Source organism: Brassica oleracea, chromosome C1 (assembly GCF_000695525.1).
Source record: "Brassica oleracea var. oleracea cultivar TO1000 chromosome C1, BOL, whole genome shotgun sequence".
NCBI lineage: Eukaryota > Viridiplantae > Streptophyta > Magnoliopsida > Brassicales > Brassicaceae > Brassica > Brassica oleracea.
In genome coordinates, this window is record NC_027748.1 from 29,515,201 (window position 1) to 29,527,735 (window position 12,535).

The 12,535-nt window shown below is 31.8% G+C and overlaps 1 protein-coding gene across 1 annotated transcript; it reads left to right on the plus strand.

Annotated features, from left to right (window-relative positions):
- Positions 1-7,205: 7,205 nt before the first annotated feature.
- On the plus strand, positions 7,206-8,530 carry LOC106295810 (transcription factor WER-like). The gene is made up of 2 exons (XM_013731801.1): positions 7,206-7,598; positions 7,748-8,530. Exons 1-2 carry the CDS (start codon positions 7,318-7,320, stop codon positions 8,289-8,291), a joined length of 825 nt encoding a protein of 274 aa, XP_013587255.1. The 5' UTR covers positions 7,206-7,317; the 3' UTR covers positions 8,292-8,530.
- Positions 8,531-12,535: the final 4,005 nt, after the last annotated feature.

A 12,535-nucleotide genomic window follows, 5' to 3' on the forward strand; every position in this document is an offset into this window, starting at 1 on the left:
GGGGGTGTCCTCAAATTACTTGATCTGATTGGATATTTGCTAAATTGTCTTTAAGACATTCGAAAACTTACAACTATTTGAAATTGAATAGGTTTCTTGTTTTTATACTGGCTTTAATATAGTTACTTATCCGTTTTTCTTATTAAACCTAACACTTTTATCCTATTTTTATTACAATGCAAGAGAAAAAAAAAGTAAGTTAGAACCTAAAGGATAACAAACATTTTTAATGGGTGACAAGTAACAACCTTTATGATCTTGGCTAGAATTTTATGAACCTCTAAAATATTTTTAGACCATTATCAATATCCCAGTTGGTCCTATACATTTTTAAATGAGTAAAAAGTAATGGGAGAAATAAGGAAACAAAATATTTGGATTAGTATGTTGTCATTATAAATTATTGAGAAAATTTCCAAAACGGAACAAAAATTCAATATTGTTGTCCTTTTGGTATAAATAATATAGAAATAAAAAAATTAATAAAAAGAAGTGAATATATTAACAAAATTTTAATTAACATAAAGTGCACACAAAAGAATTTAATATTTTATTATAAATAGTACATTTAAATTTACAAACAGATATTTCTAAAATATCGACTAAAAGTTTTTAATCGATATTCAACAATTTTTAGTGTATGTTAACTATTTTTAAATTATTTAAATATCTTAAACTATTGTTAACTATTTTAAATTTTTAATAATATTTGAAAAATATTTATATACTTTAAATAGTTAGAATATGTAACACTCATATACCGATATTTTTTATGATACTTATATACTTAAATTCGATTATTACTTTTAATACATAATGTTAATTAAAAATAAAATATTCTCATGCATAGCATGGACAATAAAATTTATATATTCTCCGTGATATACACAATTGAATTTCAAATAATTCTATAAATAAATATATTAATAAAAATAAATATACATATATAATTTTTAGTCAATATATATTTTTTAATATATCAAAAACGCTGTATATATATATATATATATGTTTGTAAACATATCAAAAATCAAAAATATATGTTTGTAATGTTTTAGGCAAGCACATAGATTACAAATATTTTTAGAATATTGTTTTGACCAAATATACACGTTTTAGGAAGTTAGAATATTTCAAATATTTGTAGAATATATTCTTAACTGAAATTCCTAAATTTTTGAAAAAATCAGGTTTTCTTATCCGTAAAATGCACTTTCTTATCCGTAAAATGCACTTTCTACACTGCGTAGAAGAAAGACAAAAATCTCATAAGAAGATTTTACCTCATGTAGTCGTCAGAGTAATGTCTAGATTTTACATTCCGCGAGTTGTAGAATAAGTAATAAAAGTAGAAGCTGCATTCGACAAAAAAATAGCTATCTTTACAATTAGTAGAATTCACATTTTTCCTATTTAAAATTTTAAGTAAAAGTAGTATGTTCGTTCTAAAAAATATAGACAAACTTGTTTAATATAGACTTCACTTTCTACTAACCTATTTTCCGTAGAACATGACTCTGCTTTTAGTAGAACATAATTTTAAATTTTAATTTATTAATTTTTTCAACCAAAAAAATATCAGTTTGTGTATATGGGTATTTTATCAATTGTTTCTGTTTTTTTACAATTTTTGATTCATAAAACTATTTATTTCATTAATTTTTAGAATTGGAAAGAGTAAAAAAGAGAAAAAATGGACAAAAAAGTTTTTATATTATAGGGACAACTATATTGAATTTTTATTCTGTTTTAACAATTTTTCCTAAATTATTTTAGATAGAAGGGGGATTGACATTTTAACATATTTTAAATTGAAAGGTTTAATCTTTATAAAATTATTGATGAGTTTTCCTATGATCCATCTTTATTTAACAGTTTTTGTTACTAAAAATATGTAACTTTTCTTTAACAGTTACATTGTTTTCACTTAACAGTTTTTATCCATATTTGACGATATTTTTGACAGAGGAGATTCCTTTTTTTATGGAATATCAAATTTATTGATGGAGGAAACGTTGACATTAAAAGATAATAGGTTGAAGGATTTATTTATTTATTTATTTATTTTTTTGTACTTGAAGGATTTATTGTTATAAAGATAATTGAAAGATTTTCTTATGATCAATCTTTATTTGAAATTTTTATTACTATATATCCAAAATATAATTATATTGATACTTCATCCGTATTACAAGTAATAAAACTTTTAATCATTATTTGACAATACTAAGTATTTGATTTTTCAAAGCGAGTACGGGATAAATGACAAGTATCTATATAACAAATAATCATATCCAACCCTACCAACAAGATATCGAGATTCTAGAAGGCTATTGGCATAAGCAAGTACATATCCTGCACTTTCAACTTAAGATAAGAACAACATTATTATAGTTTTTTTTAAGAGCGACAACATTATTATAGTTAATCAAAATATTTCATAGAATCGTGCAAACTTTATCTTTGAAGGCAAACGTATAATTAAAAAATGTCGAAAGTAATATTTAGTTAACTCAAAAGAAAACGATGATTTGATGAAAATACTTGCCAAGTTCACGCGGAAACGATGGATTCGAAATATTTATTTATTTTAGTTTTTTTTGTAACTGTTTATTTTAGTTTCTTGTACGACTCTAAATGATTGTTAACTTGTTATAACGTTTTAGCGTAAGTTTGTCACAACTGTTCGAGTGATAATACAGATTACTATTAAAAAGGTAATCCACCGTCAAACAAAGAAAAACACTATTCTTTTTTTAACGCTGGATAATTATATTAATAACCGACAATTCTACCGTCCTACAAAATCTATGTTTGACGGTACACCTTACTTTCTGGTGTAGAAGCATTAATGAACATTTAGTCAAACCACTGGACTAGAGGACCTTCCACAAATAAAAACACATTCACCAAGACATTCATCCTAATTTAAATAAATTTAGTTATGTTTTTACCTTACATTCCAAAAGTGACTCTTAAGATTTCCTTTTTATAAAAATAACAAAAGTTAAATAAAAATATAGCTTTCTCCTGATAAGACATACAAAAAAACATTTATTATCTTAAAAGCATATCTTAGGAAAATCACATGCTTTGCAGTACAAAAGTCACAAATAATACAAAAACTCGTACGAAACACGGAGTATAAATGATCTCCAATGACAAATTGTTTAATAGATGATTCAATTAAATAATTAATAATGTCTGATTAAAAAAACTGATTAGTGTATAATCATTCATATAAGAAATCGTTTATTATAATCAGTGAATGATATTGCTGACGTTTACAAGCACGCCATTTCTGTCCGTAGTCTCTGAGCCTTGAGGTACTTTCACATATGCAACTCTTTGATATTTCATGTATAATTGTAGAATAGAAAGAAGATCTGCACCTTGTTCACAAAAAAAAAAAAAGAATCTGCACCTTTAGCACTAGGTTCAAATATATAACAATACAAAAATGTTGCTAACAATGGATGTGAATTGTTGGAAAGTCCTCACATATGCATCAACAAATCACTGGTGATATCAATATGATACTTCCGAAGTACTTGATAATCACTGCCAGGGCCGGTCCAGAGCAAGGTACCGAAACTGTTGATTAGGGCATCAAGTCTAAGAGAACATTTTAAATTTATTTTCTTTTTAATGTATACCGATAAACAAAATTGATAGATTTATAGTTACAATGTTAAGCATTTTAGTTATGATGTCTTGAGAGCATTATTTTTAAAATTCAGAAATTGTTTTAAACAAAGTATGCATTTAGACATAATTGGAGATGCTTTATTTTATGAAACTAAAAATGCTCCGATAATCAATATATAAAGAAGTTAGAAGTCCATTGAAATACTTAATTTTTTTTGACGAATTAAAAATTAAATACTTAATTTTTGGAAGAAAACAATATTAAATGGATTGATTTTGTTTGCGGTCTAACATGCCACATGAAAAATTAAATGGATTGATTTTGTAATAAATTGATAACCTATAACTGAAATATTTGACAGTACGAAATTTTTTAATGATTTTGTAAAAAACAATTATAAGAAAACTATATTTTTAGACCTTTAAATTTTCTATTTTTAACTGGTTAGGACAATATATAACAGTAGACCGGCGTTGTCTTTGGCTATAACGTACACTTTTTAGTTTGCTGCCTAAAAGTTCTCCTAACATTCAAAGTTTCATGAGAGTTTCCTCAAACTTTGCTTCATTACAATATGAAAGATTCAAAATCCATCCGAACAGTTAATAATGATATTTTGGATTATAACAGTAACCTACTTTTCACAAAAAAAAAGTAACCTACTGTGGTTTGTGTTAGTGTATATGCGTCGTCATCAAATTCAAATCCTAATATTTCATTTTGCAGAAAAATATGTTATGATGATTTGATGCCAATATATGATGATTTTTTTCTAGCTTATTTTATATTTGAACTGGCTTTTTACTTTGACTAACAAGTAACAAATGGAGCGGTCGACAGTCGGTCACGGTTGGCATGATAAACCCTAAATCTGACCCTAGTTAGAAGATTATTTAATGTTTGTAGTGCTAATTAGTAATTAGCTACTATGTTTCTTATCGTATAAATACAAAATATTCGAGAGTCGTATTTAAATTTCTAATTCACGTACACCAAGACTAGCGGGATGATCGGTAAGGACCTAGCTTTATATTTTTTTTGCGAACAAAACTTAGGTGAACTTTTAAATTCACCTCTCATTCTAGAACCAATCAAATTGCCACGTAGATAATTAATTAAAAAATATTAAATTTATTTTAAAATAACTAAAAAAAATAATGCTAATTTTAACAACGCTGACACCGCCATCTAAACCGTAAACCCGAAATCTTAATTTTTTAACCCTAAACCGTAATTCTAAAACCCAAACTCTATACCCTAAACCCAAATCCTAAACCCTAAAACCAAACTGTATATTCTAAACCCAAATCCTAGACCCTAAACCCAAACAGTAAACCTTAAATCCAAACCTTATACCCTAAACCAAATCCTAGACCCTAAACCCAAACAGTAAACCTTAAATCCAAACCTTATACCCTAAACCAAATCCTAGACCCTAAACCCAAACAGTAAACCTTAAATCCAAACCTTATACCCTAAACCAAATCCTAGACCCTAAACCCAAACAGTAAACCTTAAAGGGGTATAAGATTTGGGTATAGGGTTTAGGGTTTAGGGTTTGGGTTTAAGATTTAAGGTTTAGGGTTTAGAATTTAAAATTTAGGGTTTACGGTTTAAGTAACGGCGTCATCGGCATTAAAATTGGCATTATTCTGTTTTTTTAGTTATTTTTAAATAAGTTTAATATTTTTTAATTAATTATCTACATGGCAATTTGATTGGTCATAGAAAGAGAGGTGAATTTAAAGGTTCACCCTAGGGGGTGAACCTAAGTCTTGTTCTTTTTTTGCTGTAGAATTTTATCTGTAGATTTATTTATTGTAGCTTTCGTTGCTGTGATTTTCTAAAGCACTAATTTTTTTTCTCTGAAAATACAGTTATATTTTGATTTTGTAGAGATTTTTTTTGCTGTGAATTTTTAAGGAAAGAAAAACTCGATTAGTTGACATATATAGTTCTAAACTAAATTTTGGCTGTCTAGAATACAAACACAACCAATCATCCACGGACTTTAGAACAATTAAACTCAAGAGTCCTGTTATAAATTGATAAATAACTTCCAATATAGACACATAAGCTTAATGGTAGCTGTATTTTAGAAACAAAAAATACTCGATAATTTTGGTTTTAAGTTAGTTTGAAATATGCAGAGATGGAACTGAAACCAACTGTTGACCCAACCACACGCTTTTCAGTACTATTTTGGTAGATATTTCTTTGGAGAAGATGTTAACACTAGGCATTGATTTTTAAAATGATCATATACTATCACAAGAAAATAAGAAGAGAAAGTACTTACAATCTTATAAATATCTAAGAGACAGAGAATTATAAGACCACCTGTCTCATGGTGACGCACAAAGACCATAAACTCTTTCGTAATTATTTAGTTTATTTCTATAGTATATGACCATAAATCCTTATGTGGAATCCAACGAATCTTATAAGACAAACAACAAAGATTAGTATAAGATCGCATACATGATTCTCCTCGACACTTGGAGTAACCTTAGTGGTTCAGTTATGTGTATCACCTTAAAATAATCAAGCACCATCAATTTTTTTTTTACTTTAATTGTGCTTTTAAAGAAAATATTAATTAAGGAAGTTAAATAATAACAATACCTATAATTAATATCGTTGCAATAACTCCTAAATCATATAACGTGGCGACTTGATTTAAGTTCGAAATAGCTTTAGCATATAAGGATTATTCTATTGGATTTGATGCTCGGTTAGACCATGTTACCTTATGCCTAAACATTATATCTTTAATCCTGCATGATTACTGATAATGTTTAATTAATAGCCTGTAATATCCTTGTTGGTGTTCACAAAAAATGATGAAGTTTGGTGACTAAGTATAACATTAAAACCACTAAAAGTAGGGTTAACAATCCGACCTATGGTCTAGTTTTCATTTGATTAACTGATGGTTTAGTGCTTGGCTCAACTTTGGTTTGGTTCGATTTAGATTATATCCCTAATTTAAATCCAAAACAATGTACCAACAAGAAAGGGCAGTTTAGTAACTCTTGGATGATGATGTCTTTGGAATTGAGATGATAAAGACTTGAATGGATTGGACGGACGAAAGGATATATACGAGTCTTGTGAAAACGACCTGTGAAAAGAGGTAAAGAGAGCACCCAAGTTCTACATAGTTGCAAGTTCTAACCCTTGTTTTCTTTACCTTTGTATTATTCCTTTTTTCCTTCTATGCCTACATTTATATTCCTTTTTATTTTTGGATAACATTTGCTGAATAGATTAGTTATTCTTATTACTGATTAAGAGTTTGTAGAGCTATTTTGGAATATGAGATTGAAAAGTGTATATATTGTAAATTTCCATAGAATATTGCTTTTAGATGTGACCTTATAGTTTTGATTCGAGAAAGAACATTACTCTAGAAATTAAAAAGATCTTTTTCTCGTCACTAGTTTCTATCTCTATAGAAAACAAACAAATTAAGTGGTGGAGCCAAGGACGTAGAGTTAGTGGGTGCATATATATATGAATACTGAAATGGGCAGAGAGAAAACATAACACAACATAACGCAAAGCCAAAACAGAGGAACACTTATGTTTCATAAGATAAAGAGACCTAAAGAGATCTAAGACAGTACTTCTCTTTTTAGCTTAAGGAGAAAATTAAAAAATAAAGGATGAGTTTGTGGGGAGTGATGGGAGCAGGATGGGGAATAGTAGAAGAAGGTTGGAGAAAAGGGCCTTGGACTGCCGAAGAAGACCGTCTTTTGATCGATTATGTGCGGCTTCACGGTGAAGGCCGATGGAACTCTGTTGCAAGGCTCGCAGGGTTGAAGAGAAATGGCAAAAGCTGTAGGTTAAGATGGGTTAATTACTTGAGACCAGACCTGAAGAGAGGACAAATCACTCCTCATGAAGAAACAATTATCCTTGAGTTACATGCTAAGTGGGGCAACAGGTAATTAATTTAAGATTTACTTGTTTATTTGCGTTCGTTTTATATTTAAATTTAATGTTATAGTTAAGTGTGTAGCCTTACTCAAATAATTAGCTTGTGTCTTTTTATTTTTTTCAGTGGTTTATTGTCTGATTAGTTTGTAATTGTAGGTGGTCAACAATCGCTCGTAGTTTACCGGGAAGAACAGACAACGAGATCAAGAACTATTGGAGAACCCATTTCAAGAAGAAGACAAAATCTCCAACTAACAATGCGGAGAAGACGAAAAACAGAATCTTCAAGAGGCAACAGTTTCAGCAGCAAAGACAGATGGAGTATCAGCAAGAACAACAGTTGCTTCAATTAAACCAAATCGACATGAAAAAGATCATGTCTTTACTAGAAGATGAAAACAACCACAACAATGGTGATAGTAACTTCAGTACTAGTAGTAGCGGTAGTAGTGGTGAAGGCGGTGCGTTCTATGTTCCTCATCCGATCACACATTCATCAACAAGCTCTGGTTATGAATCAAATGGTAATGGGTTTTTCCCAGTGGTTTCAGTGCCATTGCCTGAGGCTAATGTACATGAAGAATACGGGATTTGGGATGGTTTGTGGAATCTGGATTTGGAAGGACAAGGAAGCTTTAATGATGGTGCTTGCGTCCCAAGGAAACCCTGTTTCCAGAACTTGGGCGTACCCTTTTGTTAACTTGACTTCAAAGAGTCTTTTACCTACCGGAAACCAAAAATATGAAACTTGACTGACAAGTTCGGTTAAGTTTGAGTTTGGTTTTGTTTTTATCTTTTCTGATTTTGGGTTTACTATTAGTAGTTTTGTTATCAATTGTGTGTGATGTTATAAGAAGCTTATTTGGGCAAAGCCAAGTTAACGAGTGATGTAGTAGAACGTCTATGGAAGAATAGTCTTATCAAGTTGATCAAATAAAGTATTGTAGTAACTTGCAAATTTTAGGAGAAATATCTTCTTGATGAGATGAGCAGAGTTTAATAATTGAAGAAATATGGACGGGTGCACAAAAAAAAAGAGATATGGACGTTATTATTACTTTGTAAACGTTTAGGGTTTACTGTTAGCCAAAGTGGGCTTTTATCAATCGTACTCACTATTCACTTAATATAGAAAGACTCCAAAATCTATATAATAATAGTAAGTTTAGGTACCTCTACGTGTGGATCCCACAAGAAAAAAATATTTTTTGTTTCTTTAATGAGCTTGGGTAATACTCCCTCCATTCCTAAAATAATGATTTTCTAAAGTATTCAGACATATCGAAAATGTAATAAATGTTTACAATTGAAATTATTGTTTATTTTACTGTACATTTTTTAATAAATACCAACCAATAGTATTTAACCAATTCAAATATTTTTAGTTAATGTTTCTTAAAAGTATATAATTTTTTAACATTAACTACTAAAAGTATCACCCACTGCCCACGGAAGTATAGTAAAAAAAAAACTTTTTCTCTCCCAACCCGATTAGGGTTTCCTATGAACGTCTTCGCCGCCGTCGGTGTGGCCTCTCGCCCACCGACGAGAACACTCCTCTTTCTCCCTCCTCTTCCTTTCCTCAATGGTTCTGCTTGTTCCTTGTCACTTTGCACCGTTTCTCCTTCCTCCACCTCCAGAACCGCCGCCGCTCGTGTTTCTCCTAGATCTGCCAGTCGAGTGCTCTCCTCGTGTCCTTTCCGTTCCTCCCCACCCACCGGACCTGTCTCTGTTCCTTTGCCGCTTCTTTGACTCTGCAGTGATTATACTGTCCGTTCTTTTAGTAACTCTATCAGTTTCAGTGGTGTTTGTTCTTGTGGTTTTCTGTGACTCCTTTACTGCAGTATGCGGGTTCAATTCCGAGTTATATCCAGATCGTTTTAACTCTGTTAGGTTCGATTTTGGTCTCTTGATCTACTGGCCTCAAGTTTCTCAGATCTGTGTTTATTCACTAGTACTTGATATAAAAAGTGATATGGTTTTTGGTTGGAATTGTGAATCTGTGTCTTGTGCATTTGCTTCCGTCTCTTGGTTGCTCATTGTCTCAAGTTTCATAGTTCACTTGTCAAGATGTTTGGAGAGTAGGCAAAGTCTCATTGAGAATGAAGTCGTAGCCTTGGTTGGTTTAGGGTCTCATTCCTTTGTTCTCAGGTTCTTCAGTAGCAATTATGTTACCTTGGCTCGTTCCTTTTCTGCAATATGCAAGGTTTTATATGTCTGTGGTTTAACTATGGAGGTGTATTTATTGTTTTCTAACCATTGGTGGCAATTTGGAAAGAAAAGCAATAGTATTTTCTTCCTTACATTGCATCAGATTTGTTTGGTCTCACTAAGACTTGGTTGCTCATTGTCCCGGTATCATGACCTCACTGCCTTTGTTGCAGAGTGTCTAGCCCTTTTGGGCATTTCTCGGCTGGTTTGCAAGTTAGACTGGCATGAACTCAGTCGCCTCCTGTCAGAGAATTGATCTTCTGATGTTCATTGGATCTTATTGGTTATTTGATCCCTTATCTTATCTTTTGAGGATTCACATGTATGTGTTGTGTTTTCTTGTGTTTGTAATATGGCAAGTTGTGCTTTTCTACTTTGTATTTCCTCCGTTGATGGAGGTTGAGACTTTAAGTTAATAGAATTGTTGTTTGATCAAAAAAATAAACTACTAAAAATATCTTAAAATTTTAGAAAATCTAATATTTTGAAAAAAAAAAAATCTAGAAAATCCTACTTGAAAAGAAGAAGTATTAACATAAACTCAATCCATAGCAGCCCAAAAAACACGTTCTCCAATACCAATAGTCATCATCGTTCTTTTAGCTTCTCCTTCATCAAACATATCGTCGTCTGAATGAAGTAAAAATATTAGAAGGTGAACAGACCATCATTACATCTCCTTCTCCCAACAAACGTATTCCAACCACAATTTCGTCTTCAATTCCATATTAATTCCTTCAAGACTTCTCTTCTTTACATCCGCCCCGTTCAGATGAATCTGAATCCAGCCACAACGCACTCCTATAAACTTACGGCCACACACGACCTTCGCTACAATCACTGCAAAAGTCTTCAGTAAATTATCACCTCTTTGCTTTCGTCTTCTGTCATGGCCGCTTTCGATTTCGTCGCAATTCCTGTCTCGGCTCCATATGTCACCTTCAGGAATATTTCTATCTCAGATGGATTTAATTTCTCGGCTCCATATGTCTTCTTACAATTAACTTACTTGCTAACTTGGTAAATAATCACCATGTACGCACTTCATTTTCATTTTCTTCTTTGTTTGGCATCTATAAAAATAAACTTACTGAAATTGTAGAGAATTTTTTTGTATGACAGGAAAAAGTAATGTTTCTCTTGTGTTTGAATTAAAATTGCAGAGGCTAAGGAAGTAGATGTATTTATTTCTTCGAGTCAACAATTTCCATTGTTGATTCTATAACTTCGTTGTTAATGTTTGGATTTCCTGTCATAAGTTGTGATTAATCTTTTGAAGATAGAGCTGGGACTAGCATTCAAGGGATATCAAAAGAATGTGGTTGAATCTTTCGAGGTAGTCTAAATTACTTCATCAATTTACTCAAATACTTCCTTGCTTTATCTCGCTCGTGGTTGTACTGTTTTATAACAAAAACATGCACCGTGTAATGTTCTGTTTCACCGTGAATAAGGAAGAAGCTATGTAAATGGAAAAAAATCCCAAGGGCAAGTGGAGTTCAATATGTGTACCCGTGGGGAAAACATTAACATGAAAAATAACATGGTGTCAATCTCAACGGAGAATAACGAAGAGCACAAGACGGTTTCACTTTTTCAGTGATTGTATCATCTTTAATGATTTATCGTATCATTTATTTCCCATATGAGCATTGTTTCAGCAGAAGGCCAAGAAAAGCAGGTGACAAACAATTGAATGGCTGAGACGAACAGTTGAAACAATTTTACTTAAATAAAAGTCGAGAATGTTTGCTTTCGTACGGTAATAGCCTAAAAAGATAGAGACCGGATGAAAACAGACCCGTCCCATTATTTTTCAGAGCCCTGTGCAAGTTCTAATAGTCTAAGAACAAACAAAACTTGTTTGCAAAAAAGGCCCTAATTTTCTAAAATATTGCCTTAAACTCTTAACAAAAACTTGTAAAAAATTTTTTGGACACTGTGCATAAGCACCACTTGCATTTGCCCAAAGACGGGCCTGGATGAAAAGATAAATTAATCATGACATAAGTCACCAATCTTAAAACAAATATATATTTTAGGAATAGGTTGTTTATTCAAAATATGGTTTCAGTTTCACAAAAATCTTAAAGCCGGGATAGCTGACAGCATGGAAACATTGTGAGCACATATATGACAGTGTGTAGAAACTGGAAGAATCACTACAAGAAAACATCGTAACTCTGACGGACATTCTGACGGAAAATGAGATCTTCGGAATATTCCGACGAATTTCTGAGGACATTCCGAGAAAACCCATCGGAATATACCGATGAAATACCGAGGAAGGCATATTCCTCGGAAAACGCCGACGAATATCCGAGGATATATTATAGCCGTTGGAGAGCCGTTGGAGATTTTAAAAATTCCGAGGAAAGAGCCGTTGCCGTCGGTATTCCGTCGGAATTTCCTCGGTACTGTCGGCAGCATTTCATCTATAAATACCCGCACCCCCCAACCTCTTCATTCACTCCATTTCTTCATCCTCTCACATACTATATTTACACACGAATTCGATTGAAAAAAGCATGTCTTCTTCAAATTATTATCGTTCTTGGATCGATCGACCTCATTTGGATCCGAACACGAGATTGCTTACGGAAGAATACCAACGAGGTATAACCGAATTCATGGGGTTAGTTCAACGACAACCGGAAGCAGAAACGGGTATGTTAAGATGTCCTTGCTCTAATTGTAAAAATTGAAAGATTATTAAAGAGTGGGATGTTTGGA